At 35.9% G+C, this 26,015-nt stretch overlaps 1 protein-coding gene across 11 annotated transcripts in view; it reads left to right on the top strand.

The window, feature by feature from the left end:
- UNC13C (unc-13 homolog C) overlaps positions 1-26,015 on the top strand; it is a 172,594-nt gene that overhangs the window by 85,174 nt on the left and 61,405 nt on the right. For all 11 annotated transcript variants that reach the window (XM_064389637.1, XM_064389638.1, XM_064389636.1 and 8 more), the window contains 8 exons: positions 276-417; positions 7,107-7,276; positions 8,113-8,228; positions 10,062-10,225; positions 16,828-16,978; positions 19,359-19,427; positions 20,684-20,773; positions 21,559-21,687. In XM_064389637.1, the coding sequence (XP_064245707.1) occupies positions 276-417; positions 7,107-7,276; positions 8,113-8,228; positions 10,062-10,225; positions 16,828-16,978; positions 19,359-19,427; positions 20,684-20,773; positions 21,559-21,687 (1,031 nt within the window). The remainder of the gene's footprint in view (positions 1-275; positions 418-7,106; positions 7,277-8,112; positions 8,229-10,061; positions 10,226-16,827; positions 16,979-19,358; positions 19,428-20,683; positions 20,774-21,558; positions 21,688-26,015) is intronic.

The raw sequence follows: 26,015 nt of genomic DNA, 5'->3' as shown, positions 1-26,015 counted from the left end.
TTTGAATTATGTGTGAAAAGTATTTGTTTGGTGCTCTGTAGTGAATCTTTATTACTCTACATAAACTTTATTTTTAAATATGTACAGTCCAGAAGGGTAATTAGACAAACCTTGTCAGCCTCCAGAGTTACAGACATTGGGAAAATAATCCAGAAACCTTTTCTTCATGACCCCTTACTGTGAGGCCTTTGTTTCCTGTTGCTGTTGTCACTCTCAGTTACTTGTTGGCAATAAAGGCTATGAGGGCTAAAGCAAATTTCTCTCCTTTGTTGCAGTTCTTTGTGCTCAGGGCTTACAAGCTAAGGACAAAACTGGCTCAAGTGACCCATATGTTACTGTGCAAGTTGGCAAAAACAAGCGAAGAACAAAAACTATTTTTGGAAATTTGAATCCTGTATGGGATGAAAAATTCTATTTGTAAGTAGAGAAAATGCTGTTGATACTGCTTTTTTAAATCTACATTTAGATAATATAACTCTACCAAGTGAAATGTTGGCTTAATTTGAAAATATGTTTTGTCTGTACTATGCATATTTATAGCATTAGGAAATTAGCAAGTTCTGAATGGAGAGAGCATCAAAATTTATTGTGTCTTTTTCTTACAGTGATCATGCAGCTTATAATTAAGTCTTTTTTGGGATCTGTTGGTGGTGTCTAATTATTCTAGTCTTTAAGGGAACTTAAGTAACAGTTTTCATACTTCAGCCTCACATACCAAGTATTGTCATTAGAAATGCTTTTCTATGTGCCAAATACTGACTATGCAAGGTAAATGTGTTTTTGTTTGACGCTGTGATTCTCTGAGGTATAACTCTCTGAGGGGAATTTGGTGGTAACTGCTGTGCTCCAGGCTCAGGGTTGGTGTGTTTATAATGTCCATACTTTTAGAGAGTGTTGCCTGAAAGTCAAATGTGGAGAGTATGGTATGAGGGCATTGTTTAGTTTATTCTCATATTTCTTTCCTCCTATAAAGAGGGAAGAAGTTGTCACTATCCACTAACTGTGCAAACAGTTTCTGTGAGGGTTAAGCCATTTGAAATAGAGCCCTGTTTTGTTCTAGAAGGTGCAGTGTCATAACATAACAAGTTAACTTCTTAAGATCTAGGACTTCCCTGGTTTTTGGCCAAAACCTGCTACCTTATAGAGGAGGAGGTTATTGTTTCAGTAGAGTGTGAAAGAGTTTTGGTCCAAGATGCTGCTTCTATTTGTCTGGAAAAGGTACTAGAGAATCCAGCTGAATTAAACAATGTATGCCATTCCTTTCACAGTTTCAAACACTTGTATTAGAAATAAATAGATACTTCAGAGAAAAGAGACACCTAGAAATTTTTATAAGCTTATTCTATCCAGAAAGTGTTTTCCTTTTGAGTTAACTGTGTTACTGTGGTAACAGCTGAAGTGTCATACCTCATCGAATGGCTTTGAGTGTCCAAAAGTAGGAGATAATTACTTACTTGCATTTTAATTGTAGGAATTGCGTAATGTCAAAAATTGGATGAGCAATTCAGAAAATTTCATAGAAAGATTGTTGAAGGTAGTTTCTCAAAGATGTGAGCAGGGCTGCAAAAATCCCCAGAAACTTGAAAATATTCCATTTTTTTTTTCCCCAGCACTATTATTATCATCTGCTTCCCCAGGAATATTTATACCCCTCTCCCAAGCCTTACTATAGCATGAACCTCCTGAGAAACTGCTTTGCACTGAATACATTTCCCAACATTTTAATAGCACATGTGTTTTCTAAAATAATCTCCCTGACTTAGTTAATGCTTTGGATTTCAGCTGACAGTATATGAGAATTTCTAAATTGTATTAAATAAACTATAAATGTTTTACCAGAAGATTAAATCTAAAGTAAATCAATATAACTATTTAATTGACTCAGGAGGTGTTTTTTAAATTAGGCTCTATTAGTGGTAATTGGTATTTAAATCCTGTTGAAAATCTAATATTAACCATCATTATAACTTTTAAATTATAAAATGAAGAAATAAGATATTTCAAAAATCTTATAGTCTTATGCATACTTATCATACCAAAACATGTTTTCAAGTCTTCCCATCTGTTCCAAAATGAGGACTTGGAAAAAATATTGGCTCCCCACTGTGCATTTGCTCTGTCATAGCACATGGAGTGAGAGCAGTGTTCCTGTTCTTAGAACCACACGTAACCCAGATATGATTGCATGATAATGCTTCTGACAAAATGTAGCCTGACCCCCTGCTAAGTGACCATGGGACACTGGCACAGATTTGAACAGGGGACCTCATAAAGCATAACTAAAATAGAGCTTTTTGGTGCGCAAGGTAGAGAAGTAAATAGGTCAGCAGATGTTCATTTAATATAGGTGCTAAGGGCTTTGATCCTTTCTCCTGGCATTATTAGAAATGAGATAACATTGGAGGCTTTTTCAATGAAACATCAGTGATAGGAGAGGCTCTTTCAATGCCAGAGCAAAGGAAGGGTCCTGCAGCTGTCACCTTCTCCTTCTGGTTGAAAGAGGATACAAGAAAAGGGACTGCATTTTCACTTTTTTAATTACAGGAAGCTATATTTTCGCTATATAGTTTTCAGCTTTGTAGAAACCTTTATATTGGTGCACTACAATAGAAGTCTACTCTCATTCTTTTCTTGACTATTTGAAACAGTTGTTTACTGACATACAGAAATCAGTTTTTTCTGACAGGGTTGTCTAGGCTAGCACACATCTCCAAATTGCCCTGCTGACTTTGCAGGTACCACATGTCCTCTGGCCATTCATAAATACTCCAGATACAATTGTATAATACAAAGATCTTTCAAATAACTGGATGATTATTGTACATTATTTATTTTTCCTATTTTGGCTGTCACTAAGACAGCATAAGGGCTCTAATAAATATTTTCATTGGATTTATATTGCTACCTTCAGTGCATGAAAACATTTGCTCAAACTGATTTCAGTCATCCAGCTGTAGATGTTTCTTCTTTAGAGTTACTTTAAACCATGGCACTCGCACATTATTTATTCTGAAATAAATGATTGGTGGATTCATTTTAAGTAATATTTACTGTCAGTGGCCAAGAGGACTTCACCAAAGTCCCTTTAAACTGTTATTTTGTACATTCTTGGTCAACTGAACTGACTTTTAAAAAATATGATCTTCACTCTACCTGAAGATAGCATGGTTGGTTAACTGCTTAAATGGTGCTTCAGTTTCCAGTGATATCTAAACACAGTTTTGCCAGAATTGTTGAAATAGCTCAAGAATTGCCTACTAAGCAAGAGTGTATAACAGAGAATTGTATTACATAAAACCAATTGAGTAATAAAGCCTACACATTAGTTTACAAGACTCATCCATTCCAAAAATTCTTCAATAATCAGCCACGTTTCTGAGAGACATTCTGCTAATTAAAATAACTGTATCTCACAGCCTCAGCCCAAAGCAAGAGAGCAGAACACCTCTAAGAAGCAATTCCAATTATAAATTATTTGTTCGATGATAATATTTTTCCGTTTCAGAGTACAGCATGCATGGTCTGAGTCTTTTTTTCAAACTGCTGTCAATCCAGATTAATTATACAACTCTCTTTTTGTTATGACAGAGTAAAATAATGCAAGAAAAAGCATAATTAGTCTCATTCTACTTTATCAGAAAGCATGGCCTGTGACAACACAAGATTTGGGACTGTCCAGACTAGAGAAGAGACAAGTAGTGGAGGTAAGGATGTCTTTAAACACATCCTTTCTCCTGAAAAGAGGAAAGGAATAATCTATTTTCCATGCTTACTGTTATAGTAGAACAAAAAGTAATAGCCACAAATTACATTTAGAGAGGTTTAAATCAGGCTTCAGAAAAAGTTTGCCAACAATGCGCTAATGCGGACAAGAGTCGGGCTAATGAAATTCTGAAAGGCATATCCTGAAGGACCTGGAACTGTCTGTGAACATCTAAGAACAGTGGACCTAGAAATGGTGTGGATCTGGTTCTGACTTGCAGTAATAGCAATAACAATAAACATGAGGGTAATAATAGCAATAAGTGGCTTCCTGAACTTACTGAGGGTAGCACAGTATCCCTTAGTTGTCATTTTAACACTGGGTGCAGATCTCTCAGAGGATATGTACAGTAAGATCATGCCAGTGCATCTAATATTAAATTTACATTGGGGTACTGTTGTAAAGATACTTTTTTATTCCAGTTTTATTACTCTAACCATTAGAATAAGCTGGAGTTCTATGAGGATTATTTCATGTCTGTGTGGCATTCTGGAAATGCAAAAGTAATGTAGTGTCACCAGATTGTTGGTAAATTATTAAAACTATCGCTTCTGTCTTGCATCTCTGAATAGACTGCAAATTCTGTAGTTTTCAGAAGCATCAGTGCCTTCAAATCTCTGTGTGCTAGAGAACAATTCATTTCTCATCTTCCTGTATCACTCTTCTGTGAATGCTTTTACTGAGCATATAAAGCAGAGTGTCTAGAAGAGGAACACTGAAACTAGCATATGTTGTCTAGCCTTTAATTCCCTGGGCTGATTTTCCTGGAGTAAACAGAAGGAGAAATTCCACCCAGAGCTTCTGGACAGATGTTAGCAGTGACTAAAGCAGAACGTGCATGTCATTCCAGAGGTCTGTTTCTGAGTCTGGGCAGGTAAGCAGGATCATTCAGAGACAGCTCTGTAACTTTAGCAGTAACTCCCTGCAGTCACACTGCCACAGGGCAGGCCAGGAGGAAATATTTGCTCATCCACTCTTCAGTTTTTAAACACAAATCCATGCTATTTTTGTGGTCCTGCACAGGAGCATTACAAAGGTAGCAGAGCTGACTCTGTGCTGAAGTTTCAACACAAAGATGAGCATGAGTTAACACGTTGGTTGTGTCAGGTCTTGCCATGTTTCACTTACCTAAGATTAAAGGAGAAAAGGATGTTGAGGACAACTGAGGATATCAGGGAATCCTGACCATCTGAATAAATATTTATTTATCAGCTAAGTGTATATTAGAGGGAAATTTGTCTTGTTGCAAAATAATAGAAATATTATATTTGTACTGAAGTACGCAGTTACTTTTTATATGCAGCATCTGCCAGGAAAAAGATTTCCTGCTTTAATTTCCTATTAAAAGCACAGATATGGTGATGAGGGTCTCATAAATACTTCACCAGTGACAGATCTCCCCATGTCGTTCTAGAAATCCCCTAGCAATTATTTCTGTTGGGTGCACAGCTAAATGCAATTCAGGACATTAGCAATGTTAAGTTGTAACTTAGAGCTACATTTCAGGAGAATTGAATAGCCTAGTTTCTTAAGGCAGCAATGCTTATTTGGTCCATCTCTATCTTCCCATATTTTGTATGTCCTTGCCAATAGCTTTTGAATTTTGTGATCAGTCAGAGGAATTTCACAGATTGCCAAATAGTACGTCTGTCATGTTCTGTGAAAATATGTGGTTAGAGAGAGATGAGATACTAACTGTCCTCAGTATGAGCTCACCCCATCACAGGTACCAGGAGTTCACATAAAGGGGTAATTTATGAAAACCCCAGCTATGGGAGTAGATTCAGTAGGTGATTGTGGTTGGCTGGATGTCAAGGAAGCCAGTCATAAGACAAAAGGAAACTGCACTTTATTAGTTTTGCTAATCACAGAACAATGTGCATTTTAATTACCAGAATTATCTGCAAAATTAAAATTTGGAATACAGGCAGACACAAGGATTTCTGTGATACTGAATGATGTCACAATGTGGCAGAGTAAAAGCTGTGCATGCCATTTTTAGTATCTGATTGGCCTTGACAATAATGATACCATTTACAGCACTTTATACTTCCAAAGCCCATTACCACCACTAATTAATTCTTAGAATACCCCTGAGGGGCGCTTCTTGGAAGATAAGTTGGAGTATTACTGTTTTAACACTGAAAACAGAGACAGATCACTAAGTAATGATAGTGCTTGGAATAGAATTCAAGTAAAAACTCGTAATCAAGTGTGAAAGTAATGCCCTGCTGAAGATGAAAATTTGCAGCTATGCTTCAAAGTCGTATTTAAAGACAAACATAGGTATGTAATATATAAAATATTTCTGTAGTACTAGTGAATGGATATTAAAAACAATACTTTGTATGGATGCACGTATTGTATGGATTTAACTGATGCCAGCTCTGTACTCGTCAAACTTCAGCAGAAAGTTTTCCACTAACCCAAACCTCTGCAGTCAGTGTTGGGATATTCCAATCAAGTCATCAAAAGCCATCACCAATGAATAGCAAACATTCCTCATTGTGCCTTATAGAAGTAAGCAGTAATAGAGCTTCTTTTCCACTTCTGTGCAAATAAATGCAGGGTGCAGCTGGGAGTAAAAATTTTTTCCACTGTGTACTCTGCAGATTGCAAGTGAAGCCAATTCATTCCCTCAATACATCTAGCACTTTCTCAAATCCACTCAATCCAGGAGGGGTTAGTAAGCCACTTAAAATTACAAGAAATTTTTTAGACATGGCATGGTCCCTACTCTTTCTCCTTACCAGGGAATGGAGGTCGGGAAGAACATTAATGTATCTTTTTAAAAAAGCAGCTACTTATTTTCCTGGATTTTTCTGATGGCCTTTCTTTTCTTGCTAGGATGTTTGTGCATACTTCTTGGTTTTTAACAAAAGCTTCTAACAAACACTGGAAATACTCTATTTTTTTCTTGCTTTTAGTATTATTCCAGAGTACTACTTTGGTAGTTTACTATATGTACTACACGGCATTCCTAACAAATAAACCTAACTGTATCTTTCCTAAGACATTTGTTTCATAATAGCATAAAGAAGTATGAATTTCAAATTAAAATTTTTAATGAGCAGTTATTGACATTCCTAAATGCAGTCTTTATGTATATATAATTCAATCAGTTTATTCTCTTTATATGTTATCTCATATACATAATAATTTTTTTGTCCCTGGCAGTCTGGGTTGGTCTTTTTTTCCTCTGGATGTTGCAGATTGTTTGTGCTTTGACATTTGGTGTAGTTAAGGAAATGTGTGGAGATTGAGTTTAATTAATTAGAGAGAAGTACAGAGTAATATAGTTTATATATCACTTACATTTTGTGTTTTATTTTTGTTTTTCCAGTGAATGTCATAACTCTACAGATAGAATAAAAGTAAGAGTATGGGATGAAGATGATGATATCAAGTCTAGAGTAAAACAGCATTTCAAAAAGGAATCAGATGACTTCCTTGGGCAAACAATCATTGAAGTAAGAACACTGAGTGGAGAAATGGATGTATGGTATAATTTAGGTATGACTCTTACTGATTTTTTAAAACAAGTTTAGGTAGAGTATTACTGTCTTTAACTTTGTGACTTCAAAATTTGTAGCTTTGGTGCCAATGTACGACTTTTAAAGTATTAAACATAACAGGTTGATTTGAAAATGAAAGACAGAACCCACACTGCCCCGTCGCCCTGTGCCACTGGCAGGAAAGGGGTAGAAAAAATCAGGAGTGAAGTAAGCCTGTGAAGAAGGGATGGCTGTGGGGAAGGTGTGTTTTAAGATCTGGGTTTATTTTTCATTATCCTCCTCTGATTTTACTGGTAACAAATTGATTTTCCCCCAAGTCGAGTCTGGTTTTGGCCATGGAAGTAGTTGGTGAGTGATCTGTTCCCCATCCTTCTCTTGACCCATGGGATTTTAATCACGTTTTCTATCCCCTGTCTAGCAGAGGAGGAGAGGTGATAGAGCAGCTTTGGTGGGCACATACCAGAATCAACTATCACACTCAGAGTAGTCCAGGCTGTTGGTAAAGTCTTCATAACTAAAGGAAAATAATAAAAATTAGTACAGATGTCAGGTAGAAAATTACAGTAATTTCAATTGAAAAGGGGAAAGTAGTAAATAAATAGCTATGTGGCCTTGTTTGAATATGGGAGATAAAATAAGAAAGATTTTTTTACTTCATAGTTAGATATTCTATTTTGTGGCCTGAACCATGTGTGAGGTATTAAAAAACATTCTTGTTTTCAAAGCAGGATTCCCTGGCTTTAAAAGATTAAACTAGAATGATTTATGAAAGCTTTTCATATGACATACATGTGTTCTTGGTAGTTCCTAATGTATTATTTTTCCACTCTTCAGAAAAGCGAACCGATAAATCGGCTGTCTCTGGGGCCATTAGACTGAAAATCAATGTTGAAATTGAAGGAGAGGAGAAAGTTGCTCCTTATCATGTGCAGTACACCTGTCTACATGAGGTATGTTGGAGAAGTTATAGTATACAGTATAGAAATTACTGTTCAATTGTTGCATGGATAAAGAAAAAAAGGCTACAGAACATTACAGCACTGAAACAAATAACTGCTGCTGTGCTTGAGGACAAGTTTATTTTAGATTTCCCGTTCTGTATTGCTGAGGAAGTATCAGATTCAGAGGCAAGGGTAGGACAACATAAAACCAACAAACACATCATTCCTGCCAGGAGGTGTTAGAAAAAGAGATTGAGCTAGATAACTCTACCTATACTTCTTTTTTGATTTAGCACTTTGTTACATGATTGCTAACATCAGGAAAATTCAAACTTTTCTATATATTACAGAAGTACACTGTAAAGAATTCTTTTGTTTTACAGTATACGTATTTTAGAGAGTGAGAAAAAGGAGAAACACAAATACTATAAAATATAATTTTCCTTTCATCTAGTTTGCTTTTGTCAATATTGAAAAAAAAATCATCTCTGATAAATAGATGTGTCTTCTGAAAGATTTTTTTTTTACTTTTCCTTCAAATAGTGATCCATGTAGAAATTCTGTTCTGGAAATACAAGTAGTTTCTGAAAGATGATAGCTAATATATGGATGAAAGTTCACTACTATCATGTAGCCACAAAATCCCATTGTTCACCATTTGTAAAATCAGATATTTAGGGCACTTGTGCTGGTCCGTTTTGACCTGAAATTGCAAACGTTTGACTTATGAAGTAAATGACAATATTAAAATGCTTTAAGAGAATGCAAGACACAGTTATGGCCTAATTAGCAACATTGAAAGTATTTTGAGATTTTAGAGGGTTTTTTTAATCACTGAAAATTGGAAATAAAATCTGTTAGATTTTGTGGATACATATGAAGTTGTAGAATTTGTGGACACATATGGAGCTGGGCAATCTGAGAAGTATTCTATGCCATGAATGTCAAATCCTAGCTTTGCTCCCAAGAGTGCAAAACCTAAGCTTTGTTGCACACCTTGCACAACTTGAGAGGCACCTGCAGTATTTCTGTTAGCTCCCTGTAACTGAAGGACTTAAATAATGAATTTGAAATTTATTGGTCATGGATACAATTGAAATTGAAACACTCCGTAATAAGTATTACAACACCATGATTTCATTCATTAACAAGGGCATATAAAAGAGAAGTTTCTGCACTATTTTGTGTTGTAGTCTTTCTGTGCCAGTTAAAGGACAGGACTTTATATCAAGAAGATACAGTATGCTGAATCACAAGCTTGCTGACTAGTTTGAGCCAGTCTTTGGAAAAAGAAACAATCCAAAAACTGACTAACAGCATATTGAAAACTATATGTAGGATATATTTTCAGAATGCTTCTTAAAAGAGAAACTTTCATTTTTGAAACTTTTCTATGTGGTATTCACATTCTCTGAACAGAGAGACATAATTCGCTCTCCCAGGATTTTTCCTGGGGAAGGCAGTGAGAAGCTCAGAGAAGAAGAGAAAACAATTCTTATCTCTATTCACTGCATCTGTTGTTTGGCACATGTGGAATGTGTTATGGAGATTGTTTACCAAAAGAGATTTGGTTATTGGACACCAGTGAAGGTTGTTTTATTTACTTGGCCAGTTGTGTCAGAGACAGCCACAGGTTTTTCTTTAGTATTCTTTGGTACAGTATCTCTTCAGCATAGTATAATATCTGTTTAGTATAGTATAGTATCTCTTAGTATAGTATAGTATTAGTGTAATATAGTATAGTTTAATAAAGCAATTATTCAGCCTTCTGAATCATGGAGTCAGAGCACATTATTCCCTGGCTGGGGGATCGCCTGCTTTTACTGTATTTCTTACCTTTAGAATCTGTTCCATTACCTGACGGAAGTGAAGTCGAACGGTGTGGTGAAAATCCCCGAGGTGAAAGGCGACGAGGCCTGGAAGGTGTACTTTGATGATGCTGCACAGGAAATTGTGGATGAATTTGCAATGCGCTATGGGATTGAATATATTTATCAAGCTATGACGTAAGTAGCATCATGGCTGGCCTTCTGCTTTGTTGTCAGCAATGTGTTTGAGGGAAGCAACGAGTCTCAAGCCTTTTGTGAATTCATTCACTGTTTCTCTTCCATTCCTGACTTTAAATTCTTATCATTTTGTCCATCTGATTCTTATTAAAGTGCTTCTCATCTGCAGTGGCTTTAAGATATAAGCACTTTATAAGCTGTTACTGGTATTACTGCTAATGCATTCCTTAATCCTTATGATACTGATATATAGCACAGTTCAGAAAGACTTCCAGTGTTCCAGATGCAACTGAAACAGTGTTTCACAAGCTCTGTACTCTTTTCTACTACTATGAAAGCTCACTAGTCGCTACAGTGAACTTCCATAGTATAAGTAAATAATTTGTGCAAACCATTTTTAACAGTACTGAGACCTATTACTGCATCATCCATTCTGAAGTAGCTGTCTGAACACCTTAGAACACAGCATGATTGAACTCAGAGGCCTGCAGACATGAGAGATCCATCATGTGTCCTCAATTTATCCAGCAAAAAGTTTTCTGGTAAAAAAAAACTATATTCTTCTGGAGCTGTAGAAAAGCAGGGGACTCCAAATGAGTCCTATAAATAAAAAATGCTGACTTTTTTCTTACAGAAACCTGATGTGGGATTTTTAATCAAAGCATCTCTCATTTTTTTTGCATCTCATTACCTCCTAAAAAGAACAGTCTTATAATAAGTATGAAGGTACATAAAAATCTGAAGTTTTCTTTTCATTGCAGAATATATTGACACCACCTACTATTGCAATGTGCTTGTCTTTCAGTTTATGTAGCTGTCTGTGAATTCTTGTATTGTTCATCTAATAGAAGTTCAGGGAATGTATTTTTTACTATACACATTTTTAATGATCTTCCTTCAAGGAACTTATCCAGCATTGCACATAATACTTAATGAAACTCGAGAGTTCCTCTGTTTTGTATTTAAACTACATATGGAGTAATTAATGTGTTGACTTTCATGAGTATTTGTGTTTCTGTGTGTAGTTTCTCTGTAGCTCTGTGTGATTGTTATGTCATTTATTAACTTATCCTTGTATTGTAGTTTTATAACTTGATTTTAAATGGTATGGGATTTTACCAAAATGTTAGTGATAGAGTTGTTCCTGCTGTGTATATAAAAAGGAATTCAAGTTTTGACCAGAAATGACTTAGGAGTTATTAATGCCAAAGGATGGCTGTTATTAGCAATTTGTGTAAGAAATAAAGGGCTGATTTATCATTACTTTTGTCTTAACTACAGCCCCAGTAGTTGATTATCTCAGTATAACATGAGATAATCAACTACAGTATTTTTGACTGACAACTTTAACTGTAAAATTATTTTGAATTTTTTCTTCATCTCTCAATATATTTAAGTACTGCAAAAAATTCCAAAAACAGTTTGAAACTGATGTTAGAAATTCAGATGTTGCAAAAGTTAGCATTGCAAAAATAGCAATATAACTGATGTGAGTATATAAAATATTTTTTACTTAATAATGGTAGAAATTGACAGGTTATATTTTTATATAACGAAGATGCTTTATTTTTAACTCAGTGAATAACATAACATACAGATAATCATAGAAAGTAAGTAAATTTAGTCTGCACATCTAACATGGAGCTGAGCAAATATTCCAACACATTTTTTGGGAGTCCTTACTTAAAAATTCTAACCAAGCCATTTTAAGTTAATTAGCCTATTTTGCCTTGTCCTCTTTTTGTTCTTGCTTTCTTCTATGCCTTTTCCCCAAATTTCCTTGATGCTGTTGACTGCAAACCAGGTATTTGAAGGCAGATGTAATGAGAAAGTGAATTTAATATTGATAGTCACAAGAAATAAAAGCTAAGATTTCATTGTCCCCATACCCTTTTATATTTTAAAATGTTTCATGTCAATAATGAGTATTTGCCTTTTTGAGGGAAGAGCCCCAGCCTGTTTAAGTTGGGAATAAAATCAGTGATGCATGTAATCTCAAGTAATACTTGCAGAAAAATATATATTCATATACGTTGTTTTGCTGAATCATGTGCAGACACATCTCAGAGCATTCAGACTTCGGGAAGAAGAGTAGTGCAGACACTAAGTCTATTTGTCATGAGGAATTTTCTTTTGGACTGTTATCTCCTGGTTTTATTTCTTTTTATGATGTTACCTTTTTCTTCTGGAACAATTTTAGTGGCTGGAAGAAAACGTACAGCTTCTTGATTTGGAAAATAGAATTATCAGATTGCATTTGGTAACAAAGATCTTCTACTAAAACAAAAGCAATTTTCTACTATATGACAGAGAGAGAACTTGAATGCAATCACTTTGCCCAGAGGAATATTGTGTAAGAATATTTTGCTTGAGAATCTAGTTGCAGAGTCTACTGCATGTCTCATGATAACACTGGAAATTAAAATGTTTGTGTTTGTAAATGCAAAACTGACTAAGCTTTAATACCCCAGGATCCAGACCTCAGAGAGCATCTACACTTTATCAGGCTGTGTGAGTTTTAGGATGCTGCTAATGAGGTGCTCTTTTTGCCTGGATTTAATTTTTAGTATTAATATTTGTTTTAAAGTTAACTATTATTAAAAGTTTCAGTGCCACTTAATGAGAGTCAGTCTTGATCCTTTTAAGTATGGATAGATGCTATATGCTGAACATACGCCTTTCTGCATTTCTACACAACATAAACCTGATTAAGCTTCTCTAAAGCACCCCTCTCTAAAGTGACTTGGCATCCTGTTCCACTGCAGCAATAAACAATCCCACTTGTCTGTCATTTCTGGTTCATGATGGTGTCTTTGTCATCTATGATCCCTTTATAAACCCTGAAAATTTCCTTCTGGCCCTCAATAATTATTTATATCTATTCCTTTAGAGCACAGAAATAATATTTCAAATATTTAGTCTTGATTTTCTAAATACAGTGAGTATACTCATACTGAAATGTGGGTATCAGACGAGGAGATATCACACAGGTTACCTGTCTGTTCTAGTCATTGTCCCCATTGAGACCTTTCTCACCAAACTTAGAAAGATAATGAATTCAGGTGTGGTTGCATCTCTTGCTGGAGATAGGAACATCGCCACATTTTTATGAGATAAATGTAGACATCTTTTTGCTAAAGATGCTGACTTAGAAGAGGTGTTTCACTCTCAAGATACGGATTATGACTGCACAGTTCCTGAGCAAGGAAATCTGCTTTAAGTTACCAAATGTGGAATTCATGTGAATAGAAAAACAGCCATCAACCCAAAGTAAAATACAACAAAAAGACTGATTTTGTTGCAGCAATTGCAGCTCTTTGAAGTCTTGAATGTATAGGTTACATAATCCACTCTTCTTTCTTATGACTATTTTATACTTCCATTCCTCATGGAGTCTGTGCTAGGAAAAGAAAAGCAAGACCATTACAGCCATTCTTACATGGTTCAGATGAGAAATTTTTTTGGGGTTTTTTTTGATGGATAGCAGCTGGACCAACACTGTTAGCCACACGACTGGTATGTGTAATTCCCAGAAGTACAAGCATGAATGTGTGAGACAATAGGGAGGAAAATAAATATCACAAAAAGCAGGAAAAAAAAGTGGAAAAACGGCGCAGTGATCCAGTTGGCCTTTATTTTGATTACTGTGGGGATTGATGGCAGTTTATGCTGTAAATTCAATGTCTAGAAGAAATCATACTGGAATTTTATTTACCTATGTATATTAAGCCACACTCTGCAGTAAAGAAAAAGTTAATTTTTTTCCTGTCATTCATCTTTCATCATCATTTACTTCTCTTTAGAAGGTAAAAATCTGAGCACGTATTGAGACAGTGTTTGACTAGACACTGAAATTACACATAATATCACCAGCCTGAATTTACTGTGTAATAGAGTCAAGTGCAATAAAAGCTCTATTAAGATCTTTACTTCTTACTGGCAAGAGTCACCACAGGTAGAACCTAATGATTCTCAATCAGCAACATAGCTCTCATTCCAGCAGGTTAATGGGCACTAACTATGTCATCTTTTTCTCCTGCTAGTTTTCAATTAATGTGACAGCATTACAGAAAGCACACAAATCGCCCATTAAACTAATTTTTTATTGATAGCATTTGCTTACTGATGAGTACAGCACATCAATTAGACTCCTTTCTTCACTAATTCATACTAGCAGAAATATTGGAAGAATCCCAGGCACTGTCTATTGGTCAGAAAATTGCGTAGTAAGAAAGTTGGAGCAAGCAGGCCTGGTTTCAGCTTATGCAGTGCAACCTTGCTCTGAAATCTGTGAGAGTTAGCAATGGTTGCTGTAACATCATGTGCCCACTAGAAATTGTTAATAACTCATGCTACTGGCTGCTGTTTTCAAAGACCTGCAAAAACAAGGACAGGGGTTTACTTTGATTTATTCATTTTAGCAAGCAGAAGGAATCCAGGTATCTTGTAGGTAGCTGATTGATAACCTGAGTTATCAGCACTCTGAGTCATGACCCATATTGTGTACTTAATAGATCCTGTGAACATTAGAGATTTTAATTAAATGATGGAGAGAAATAAAAATCTGTCACACATGCTTTATCATAATTTTCAATAAGCACATTACAGGTGAAAGAGTGCAGTGATACAATAAGGACATAAATTATAGCAATTGCTTTAAATTTTCCTTGTGAAAAATTGGTACAGTTAGGGTCTGTTCTCAATATAAGAATTTAGTGCAGGTCATGGGTAACTCATTGTGAAAGGGTTAGGGGAACCTGCAGAAGACACCTTAAAATCTTGACCCAAACAATATTTCCATGGTCTGTCATGTTCCCTGAAGGCAATTGAGACAATCCCAGTGATTTCTTTGCTGCTGACTGTTCCTTTTGCCTGCCTCCTCCCTCAGCAGAGCATGTGTTACAGGTATGACTCTAAGGCCAGTGGGGTATTAGTGCCTTTGTATCTCCAGATTGATATTACTCATGCACTAAGGACCTTTAAGTCCACTAAAAGATTTTTGGAAATTAAAGATCATCAGTATTAAAAGTATTAATTATTTTATCATTTTTTTGATAATTGGTTCTGATCATCCCCTACGTATATTCCCCAAACTTACTCATAGATAAGGAGGTATTTTTATTAGCTTTAAAGGTTACCTTTATTGATGAGAACCACCTGACATCACTATTGTATTTCATTACAAAGGAAAGTATTATTCTTCTACCTGACAGAAAACATGTGACATATGTTTTGAAAGATTTTTCTGAGATAGAGAACTGGCTTTTTCTTTTGTTGAATTCACATTTCAGTCTTCAGGTGCACTTCTTGAAAATATTGGCAGTGAATTAAAGGTTTGGTGACACTATTCCATGAGCACATAGCTGGGAATGCTGGGCTCTAGTCCATGTGCTTGGTTTCTGTGTAGTTTTGAGCAGTTTCTCTCAGTTATTTAAAATGCAAATATTAGCACTTAATAATTGCCCCTACAGGAAAATAATCTTGAATAACGCCTTGAAAGATTATTTAGGCAGTGTGACTTGTTAAGGGTATTTGGCTCAAGTTCGGCAGGAGAGTTCAATTGTACCTTGTGTTAATTTTTTTCTTGGAAGGGCATTAGTGCCCAGGTGGTTCAGGCCCAGCACACTGCTCTGCCTTATGCTCCTGAGGAGGAACAGGAAAGAGGAGCCAGAGTCTCCAGCTAAGAGGAGCATGTGGCCAAATCAGGACCTTCAGTCATACAGAGCCTGATTGGAATTTCTTAATCCTCTTCTCTTTGTACACCCATTTTTACCACCATCTTTTCCTAATCCCCCTCATTCCCTTTCCTATTTGTGTACATTTAGTCTTTATCCCTTTCTCTCTCCCAGTCCTGCCTAATTATAGTTCTTGAAATTTATGTTTCATATGTTGCACTTATGTTTGCACTGATGATGTTCACCCTCCTCATCTGTCAGATCTTTCATCTTTCATCATGTTTTATTGTGTTATAAGCTCTTTGTATGCTTCCAGCAGGCATCTCCTGTTTCATTAAAAAAGTAAACAGTGCTGCCACATTGCACCTCTGGTTTTGGCTGCTTCAGGTTTAACAGACTGATTACCTAAATTTTACTGGCCTGAATCAAAGTGGAAGAGTTTCAGTTATGGCCTAATTCAAATCAAGGTGAACCCAGAAGCTGCTTGAAGAACCTTTCATTAATAATGTAGGGTAAAATAAAAGCCACGCTAAAATGCTGGTTTGAGTCTTTTAGTTGGCGACAATTAAATCTTTTTCTACTATAGACCTCTGTGACTTTCCATGATGGTGAGTTAGAGTTTGCTTTTTAGGTTTTCTTTAATAATGAATGTTTTGTTTAATAGCAATTAAAACATTAAGTCACGTTTTTGTGTTTAGGATTAACAGAGTAAGAACTGAATGTGAATCTAATGTGGCCAGTTTGAAAATATCAGTGTGCCACAAGTGGCAATTGTATCACATGTGCCTGGATTTTCCTCACATACATCTGTACAATTTTCAGGAGGTAGCCTGAAAGTTACATCATTGGAGTTAGAAAGAAATTATAAAGGGAGAAGAAGCAGATTCCCTGCCATCTTTAATAACTGTTGGTTTGTTTGAATTTCAGGCACTTTTCCTGTCTCTCTTCTAAATACATGTGCCCTGGTGTTCCAGCAGTTATGAGTACATTGTTGGCCAATATAAATGCTTTCTATGCTCACACAACAGCAGCAACTAATGTATCTGCCTCAGATCGCTTTGCTGCTACTAACTTTGGGGTAAGTAGATTTTCTTTTTTAGTAGAGTTCTGGTCCTTTTTTTCCCCTATTATATTCCATATTAACTTCTACACTGAATTTTTTTTAATTGCTCATTTTAAAGATTTAGGGTTGTTGTTAGCTTTTGAAAATTTTACCCTGTTTAATCCTCATAAAAGCCAGAGAAGATACTGCTCAGCCTCTTGTGAAGCATAGAGGATAGAAAGCACTGGCACACCTTCACAGTACTAAAATCTCCAACAAACAGGTTTTTGTTTTATTGCACTGGGCCTTGCAAACTGCAAACTACATTAGACTAAGTATTGGATGCAATTCCTTTCTTGGGCTGTGTCATCAGTGAACTCATGTTAACCTAGTGGATGTAGCCATAAATGCTGCTGTTCTCACAAGGATCCATAATAATGGACTTTCTCTTATTTTTGCTGAAATTTTTGCTGGTGAATTGTCCAAGTCCTGGATTTAGGTATCAGGAATTTTAGGAGGAATAGTAGCATTTCAGGATGTGGTAATAGTTCTTTTGTTATTGCTAGATTTTCTTCTGTGGATAAGAATCTCACAGCATGGACTTCCTAGTCTTTGAACATGATAATAAATAAAGATCCATTCACTCCTTATTCTGATTTCTTCACCTACTCTCAGAGAAATTGAGAGCAGTAAGGCAGAGCAGTAATTCAAAGAGGTTTTCTTCATAGCTCTGATATTACGCATGATACAGAGGGTATAAACACTATCTTATGCTGAAAGATGCATTTATTCTTTCCTTTTTCTTTTTTTTTTTTTTAGTTAGGCTTTTATTTGTAGGGCTAATAGCAAAGATATACTTGATGTTACAGTTTTCATAAAATACCATTTATTGACATGAAATAAAATATTAATCATAATTAAAATTTATTAAATACACATTAAAATTTCAAATTTAAAAATTTATTTGAAGTAGTGTTAGAGGCACTAGTACTTTTCTCCAGTATTAGAATAATAGAGGAATTATGCATTTCAGATTTTCAAGATAAAATTATGTAATTATACATCTGGGTGCGTAAACCAAGAATTACTTAACATCTTTGTTGAAACAAGTCTTCTCTTTCAATGTTCAAGCTTTATTAGACCTTTGACTTTGATGCAACTTCTGAAATTTAGAATGGCTTTGTTGGATTTTTATCCTTTTTTCCCATTTTTTCTAATGATCAGAACTACTCTTGTCCTCAGACTGGGCAGAGATTAAGTCCTTTCTCTGCTGGTAATGCCAGTTTGCCTCTGACGCAATTCCAATCCAATTCATAGTTCAACAGATGGATGGAAAAAGAGTAGTAGGCATCACTAAAAGAGATTTGGAGCTCTTTTTTCAAACAATTGACTTATAGGCAAAATATCAGATTATTCTTCTCTCCTGGGTCAAAAGGCATTTGGTAGTGAATAGCTGCACATCATTCATCAAAAAGAACATCTCAAATTCAACTCCTGAGGCTACAGCTGGGAATGATTTGGCTGACTGAATATTTCAGTAGAGCTTTATAACATGACAAAAAAGTTCTCTTTTGATTGATCCCTTAAGGGAACTGTGCCAAATTAGCGGGGTTTGGTGTAGGTTAGAACTCCACTGATGAGAGACAGTGCACAAAGACTCTGTTTTCAAATTCCTCATCATCACATTTGAGGGATGGTACAGATACAATCAGTGCACCCTGAGAGCTATCAGCTCCTGCTTCTTCCAGAAGTCTGCTGCTTTCACATAGGCTGAGATTTCACAGTTTTGTGCAGTAGACTATGGAATATGTTCTAACATGGTAATTAGAAACTCATTAGTATTACTTGAGAATGGCATAACTCAGCTGGAAATCTCACAGCAAAATACTTTCCCTGCTCCTTCATCTATCAAGATAACAAGTTAATTTTCACATTTGAAAGGAAAAAATATCATTTAATTGTATTAGTATTACTTAACTTATTCCTACAAAAGCCACTGTTTCAGAAGTATAATTTTCAGTCATACCTTTGCACCAAATTCTATAGTAAATGAACATCATTTCTTACTTATTAAAGGAAGTGGGAAGTGGTTTCTTCAAGAGTTTAGTCAGTTGCAAGGCAAATATAAGACAGGAAAATATTGCATTGTAAAATCTTAGTGACCTCCCTAACATATTTCACAGCTACACAGTGTTTAATGCATACCAGGTACACAACATAGAAAGGGAAAATAATGTGAAAGAAGTGCATCACCTAGCCTTGAAACACAGTGTTTCAAACCATCACTTGTATATGAAATAACGGAAAACAAATTGATTTTCAAATAAGTTAAGAGTGGGAAGAAGCTTTCTAAACCCCCAACAATTACAGGAACCTGCAAATTCTAGTGCAACATGTTCTTGTATTCTTTTTACAGAGAGAAAAGTTCATAAAGCTGCTGGATCAATTGCACAATTCTCTGAGGATTGATTTATCTAAATACAGGGTATGTACAACATATTCTATCTGAGTCACCATGAGACCCCCAAATCCCTTGGAACAAAAATTTACAGAATTTAAACTGTTTAACACCCATGTTATTCCACTCTGACAAAAAGAAAAAACTTAGTATCTTCATTCCAAAAGCTAAGAAAAGGTCAAGGGATTATCTTATATTTAAGAAAGAGTAGTATTGAACAACTTTGATTAAATTGGTCCGTAACTGGTTTTAAGTTGATTAAATTAATTCATCTGGGAATTACCTTCACTGACTCAGGTAGTACAAAGTGCAGTTACTGTTGTATTTTTTCTGCGAGCCTGACATTTTTGCTACAACTTGCATGCTAAGATCCTGATAATGTTGAAAGAGTCTTTGTTTCCTTGTTTTTCTCTTTGGTAGGAATTCGTTTCATTTTTGCCTTCCACTGAGTTGTGCTCCAAAGCCAGCCTTTCAGGAAAGCAGGCACTGGGTACCTGCCAGTTACCATTTGAATTCCCTCTCCTTCTCCAGTCCAGTGGATCATGAAACTTTTGGACAATACATAAGTCAGGGCTTCATCACATGTGCCTCGCCTTTCAGCTTCTAGGAGTAGCAGCCTCCACGTCAAGGATTTGTCTGTTCATGTGGCCTGCTCTCCAAAACTGGAGGAGAAAGGGAATATTTAAAAGAACCCCAAGGCATTAGAGAGAATAGAAGTTGCACATACATAGTTTTTAAGACCATATCCTTCGTGAAGGAGATATGTTCATGCTAGGATCTTTTCATTTTGAAGAATACTGTCCAGACAGTATCGCAGCATGAGGCTGGTATTTCATTAGTAGGAAGTTATTTAAATAACACTACTTCACATCACTCTGTTAACCCAGAGATCATTGCAAAAATGTAATATATTATTTCCACATTAAGCTTATGACTGCATTTATGCCTACAAATGATGTATGAGCCATGGAAAACCCATAAATTATTTTCAGTAGCAACAGTTCCCAGACTTCTTGTAAGATTATTTTTCCGTCCATTTTGTAAATATCACAATATTTTGAATTATTCATATTACAAGTGCAGGAGCATTATCAAAGGTGTTCCTACTGATGTCCAAGGGATGTTGATCATTAACTACCTCACAGGCAGAATTCAGGCAACGTGAACATCTCTAATCCTTCCAAACAGCACTTTATGTTTTCTTTGAGGGTTTTTACCTAGTTGTTCAAGGATTTTACCTGTAACTCAAATTTTGCATGATTCCTCTTTCCCTGATTCATCAGGATAATTTTCCTGCCAGCAATTCTGAAAGACTCCAAGATCTGAAATCAACTGTGGATCTGCTTACCAGCATTACTTTTTTTCGGATGAAGGTATTGTCCTTTACTTGCACAAATAAATTTCCTGAAATAAACAAAAAATTTACCTTTTAAATTAGTTCAAAGTCAAGTCACATAAAGCCTACTTAGCTGAACTCCTTAGGAGTCATATATAAAAAGGGTTTTCTATTGATATAATAAAATCACAAGTCAAACAGCAAAATAGATCTGATAACTCTGCCTTAGTCTCTCTGAAGGTTGAGATCTAAGTGGTCAAGCATGAAAATATTTTTGGAATGGAATGGTACACATTAACATTACTGAACAAAAAAAGAAAAACACAAAGCAACCTTTAGCGTGTGATTGCATTAGGAACTGCATAAAGAGAATTAAAATAATCCATTAAGTTAAAGTTTGAATTAATGTATTCTGAAATGGACTAAAAAGATGAACCCTTTGCTTTAAATAAATAACTGCAATTTGGCTTGATATTTTTACTCAAAGGAAAGCACATACTATACAGTTTAAATATTGCCTAAATAATAAAAGTCCTGATAAAATGTAAAACCTAAGATTTAAAGATGTAAACTCTTGAGCACACATGCCTCTTTCATCATATAAATATTTAATGTAAATAAAACTTAGTGATAAAATCTAATCCCTAGTGTTTTAATGCATCTTTGAACTAAGTCAATCTTAATTCAACACAATTTTAATTATTTTTATCATTGCTTTATTTGAGCATTTTTTATCCTCTATAACAGAACTCCATTCAACACTTGGATTTTTTGTGTTCAACGTAATTCTGACATTCTCCCATTTATGAAATATTTAATTAGGTCCTGGAATTGCAGAGCCCCCCTCGAGCCAGTACTGTGGTAAAAGACTGTGTAAAAGCCTGCCTGGATTCAACTTATAAATACATTTTTGACAATTGCTATGATCTCTACTCCCAATTAGTGGATCAGGTAAGGTCAAAATGAACTTGTTCTGTTCTATTTCTCAATCATTATTGTTAATTTGCCTTTAGTAAACAGAAAGTCTTCTGATGCTCCTTCATATCAAAGCACTCAGATTTTCATTTTATTTATGCATGGAGGAGCAACATACCATGAATACACCCATAGACAGCTATGAACTCTAAAATGTTTAACATCAGTTTCAAAATGGACACATGACCATAATGTAGTCATCAAGTTGGACATGACTGTGAAATTGTCCAGTGGTTTTGGGGAAGATGACATTTCATTGATTATTGTTCATTTAAGATCTGTAACAGGAAAACAGTTATTTAAAATCTAACATTTCACTTCTGTAGCTTTAGGAAAAAAAATGTAATTTGCTGAAAATTATATAGTCTTTCCAGTCTCATATTTTAGTATGATGCATACTTGGATCCAAGCTTTAGTAACTGCTTTAAGAAAGCAGAGGATTTCTTAATATTAGTCTGTCAGGTTGAGCTATCAATGCAAAATAATTATAGCATTTGTTGTGTTCCAAATGTCATGCAAAATCCTTGAGAATACTTATTATTTTTTAATATAATGTGGTCATTCTATAAGTAATGTTAGAATTAATTACTGTCTTAAAGGAGCATCTCTTCTTTATCATATTACCACCTGTACCTTGTATTTGCTTTCTGGATGGTACACTGCAAAAATAGTAGTTCTGTGACTATTCCAGCCTTGAACTAAGTTATTTGGCAAATGCACTTTTTTTGTGTTGTATAATTAATAAGAACACTCATACTAATGAAATTTACTTGAGTTTATGTATTAATTTAAGTGAAAGATATTTTACTTAAATCCAGAATATTAATTCCTATGTTTTAGGAAAGGTGGTATTTGCTATTCAACATTTCTGAAATGAGAATATATTTTCTCATGTTGGATTCCTGTTATGTGAGAAAACTTAACTGTAGCTTTGAATGTAAGAATTTCTCACCAGCACCAATAAGCACTCCACACTTAGTGCTGATGTGTGTTTATCCTACAACAGATTACATTGTAGGCTGAGTAGGAGTATAAATTAGTGGAAGGAGCAGCTTCAGGCATCACATCTATTTACGTCATAAACTGTTCTGTTTTGTTGCTGTTTACTCTGCAGCAATTTGATCTTGTCTGGTAAATATAATATGAAGTGCTGCTAGACTGGGTATTACATAAGCCTGCAGTTTATCAGTAGATTCTAGTCCTCAGTAAACAGCTAAAAGTGATGAAGTCTTACCTCTGCAAAGCATTGTGACAACTGCAAAAGCTTCAGTATTCAAAAAATTCACAACTTTTTAATGTGAATCCATACAGTCATTTAGCCTGTCTATTTTAAAATATGGTCTTAAAGTGCAGAGATATTACAGCTTTTCTGCTTGGTAGAGAATGTAAAACTTGCTTAAGTAAGGTTTCTCTCCAAATTATATTTGAGGCAGAACAGGCAGTGTTGTATTTTACTCTCACGCAATTCTACTTAATGGTGGAGAAATAAGAAGTCCTGAAAAAAAAAAATCCACAAGTATTCACTCTGTTGGAAGACTAGGTTAACTGTATTTCACTGTATTTCTGCACCTCTTGAGTTCTCGTTCACAAGATTTCCAGCAGGGGCAGTTTTTTTTGGAAAATTTAAGCAGACAGTTTTCTGTACAGTTGCAATCACAAAGCAGTGCAAGAAACTTTAGTGAAGAAGTGTAAAACACAAAATTTAAAATAAATAGATTGCCTTCAAAATAATGTATTTCTAACAGCAAATCACATTAAAAAAAATTCAACAGTCACATATAGTCTTAATGCCAGACAGTAAAACTTTCGTTCGCAGAAGGTGAGACACAATTCTCAGAATAAACTCTCTTTAATAGAGAGATGAGTCAAAAGACTACCTGAATTCTGCATCAGCTCTTGAGTTGTACAAGGAGACTTTGTTCAGCATGATCCTCTTATGGTTTCCTATCATTGTATTCAAAAGTGCATTTGGTTTTGGGAACACTTGAGCATGCAGGTTTTTTGAACCTGTAGCTCTGGAGGCTTTCCAGTCAATCCGGGTGACTGGCTTGTGGTACCACTGTTATAATAAAGAAGCATTAACCAGTATAGTAATTAACATTTCATTAGCATTGTGTCCAAGCCCCTTAGATTAGGTCAGATTCCTCAGTACCCTTCGCTTATCTCTGCTCTCTCCCCATCAGGTGAGGTCCCCTCCCCTCAGAGGGAGGGAGCTCATCCTGGCATGGCTCTGCACACAGGAGGTTCATGTTTTAGCTGCACAGCTGAGCTGTGAGACTGAGAACTGAGATCCATGAGCCCAAAGCAACCAGGAATGGTTCTTATGTAGGTCAGCACCTGCTCTCACTCAGGGGAAGGACTGGCAGATGTTGTCCTGCTGAGGCCCCTGCACGCTCAGGGTGTGTCTGTGTGTAACTCAGGGAAACCACCTTCTGCAATTGCTTTTGGCTGCAACCTAAAATTCTCAGAGATGCCTGCTACAGTATTTCGAGAAAATATGCTTCAGGTCTGATTGTGTGGGATTGATTCATTTTGGGTTGAAAATAGAGCAATGACTGTTAAAATTGAAGGGCTTGATCTGGCGTTTTTGGATATTTGCCACTATAAACATAAAAAGTAAATCACAAAATATGCTCAGCAGTCTCCAATTTCTCTTTTTATTACTCTCTACCTTTGTGTCAGGCAGGCAATCACCATTAAAAAGCCAATGTCTTGCAGCAAAATATCACCCCTGAGGATATTTCCTGGGGTGAAGCATTGCAAATGCTAACAGTATGCAAAAATGTCATGCTGCAGTTCCACACCAGAATACAAAGAACAGCTGATGGCAAAAAACCAATGACTACCACAGACGGTAAAACATGATAGCTTGACAGTCTTACTGACATGTATATTGCTGTCCTCATTATTGGAGACAAAGCCCTCTGATAAAGAACTGTCTAGCTCCTTATGCAGGGCATGCAGTCTTTTCCCTTTTTAATTAATAGTTATTTGAGTGAAGTGCTTAGCTATCCTAGGTTAAAAAAAATATCCTGGAGAAGTAGTTTAGGAAGCACTTTGATAGCTTTCTGACTCAATTTACGGATCTGTCACTCTTTCTGTTTTCTTGAGAAAACAAATTTTGAAATCCTGGCTGGTGCTCACAGTGACTGAAGTCCCTTCAATAATTCTTTTTGCAGTCTTCTCCACTGAGTGACACCAGTGAAATGCAAACCATACCCTTCATGTTACCTGAAGAGCTCTTGATCAGTACAAATAATTTCATGACTGATAGCACCAATACACTGGAATAAAACACTGGAGTACTTTATATTTGACAGCAGCTCATCAGAACAGGCCTGATATTCTACCTGATGTTAGGGACCTTTACTTGAGTCTTATCTCAACTCTGCATGTTATCTGCACCACAGCTTGGTGCAGACAGGATGTAGCAAAGAGCAATTGACTCCTTCAGGAGCCAGGGGTGGTACAGCTGCAGCAGCACAGCTCTGCCCTTGCCATTCATCTCTCACAGGGGTGCAACACCTTGGGCTGGATTGATAATGAGATAAAAACATCCCATCTCTGGGAGTCAGAGCTGTGGATGAGCACATGGATGTGCCTATGCTTTGGGAGCTGGCTCAGTTTTGCTTTACTCAGTTGTGAGCCCCTGGTCACTTTTCCATTTGAGATTTGGGAATCCAAGCCTCAGAGTTGTTCTTGAAGGTGTACTTTTTTCTCTTTAGTATAAATGACAAAAAAAAATTTGTTAGATTATTAATCTCTTATAGAAATACGGCAAGAATTGAAGCATGACTGTGATCTGTGGTTTTCAAGCACATTCAGAAGTATGAAGTGGGAAATGAAGTGCAGTAACAAAAGCTGTTTACTACAGAGTCCTATTTTTCAGGCGTGCAAATTTCAGTGTCAAGTAATAATTCTTGTGAGGCCCTTTGTTATATTTACATTTACATATTGCTTTAGATTCACTGAAAAGGTTCTGACTTCTTCAAATCTGACATGCAGAGGGTACTTAGAGATCTCTCCTTGTGTCGCAGCATTGTGTTTGATGGGCAGCATGTTAACCACAGTAAACATTTGGTAAATTTCCTCAGAACAGAAGGATGCATTTTGTGCTACGATACTTCCAATCCCATTCTGAGAATTCTCTGTCAGAAGAAGACCGGATCTTACAGATACAATTTCTTCTTAGCAGCTTCTCTGACAACACTGGTTAGAAAGTCAAAGAGCTTGCAATAAGTGAGGGGTCTCACTTTGATCTTCCTCCACCTATTCCCCACAGAAGTAGAACACATCTGGGTGGG

The sequence above is a fragment of the Passer domesticus genome, chromosome 14 (genome assembly GCF_036417665.1).
Source record: "Passer domesticus isolate bPasDom1 chromosome 14, bPasDom1.hap1, whole genome shotgun sequence".
Taxonomy (NCBI): Eukaryota; Metazoa; Chordata; class Aves; order Passeriformes; family Passeridae; genus Passer; species Passer domesticus.
Note: the sequence above shows the minus strand (reverse complement) of the source record. Positions and strands in the feature narration are given on the sequence as shown.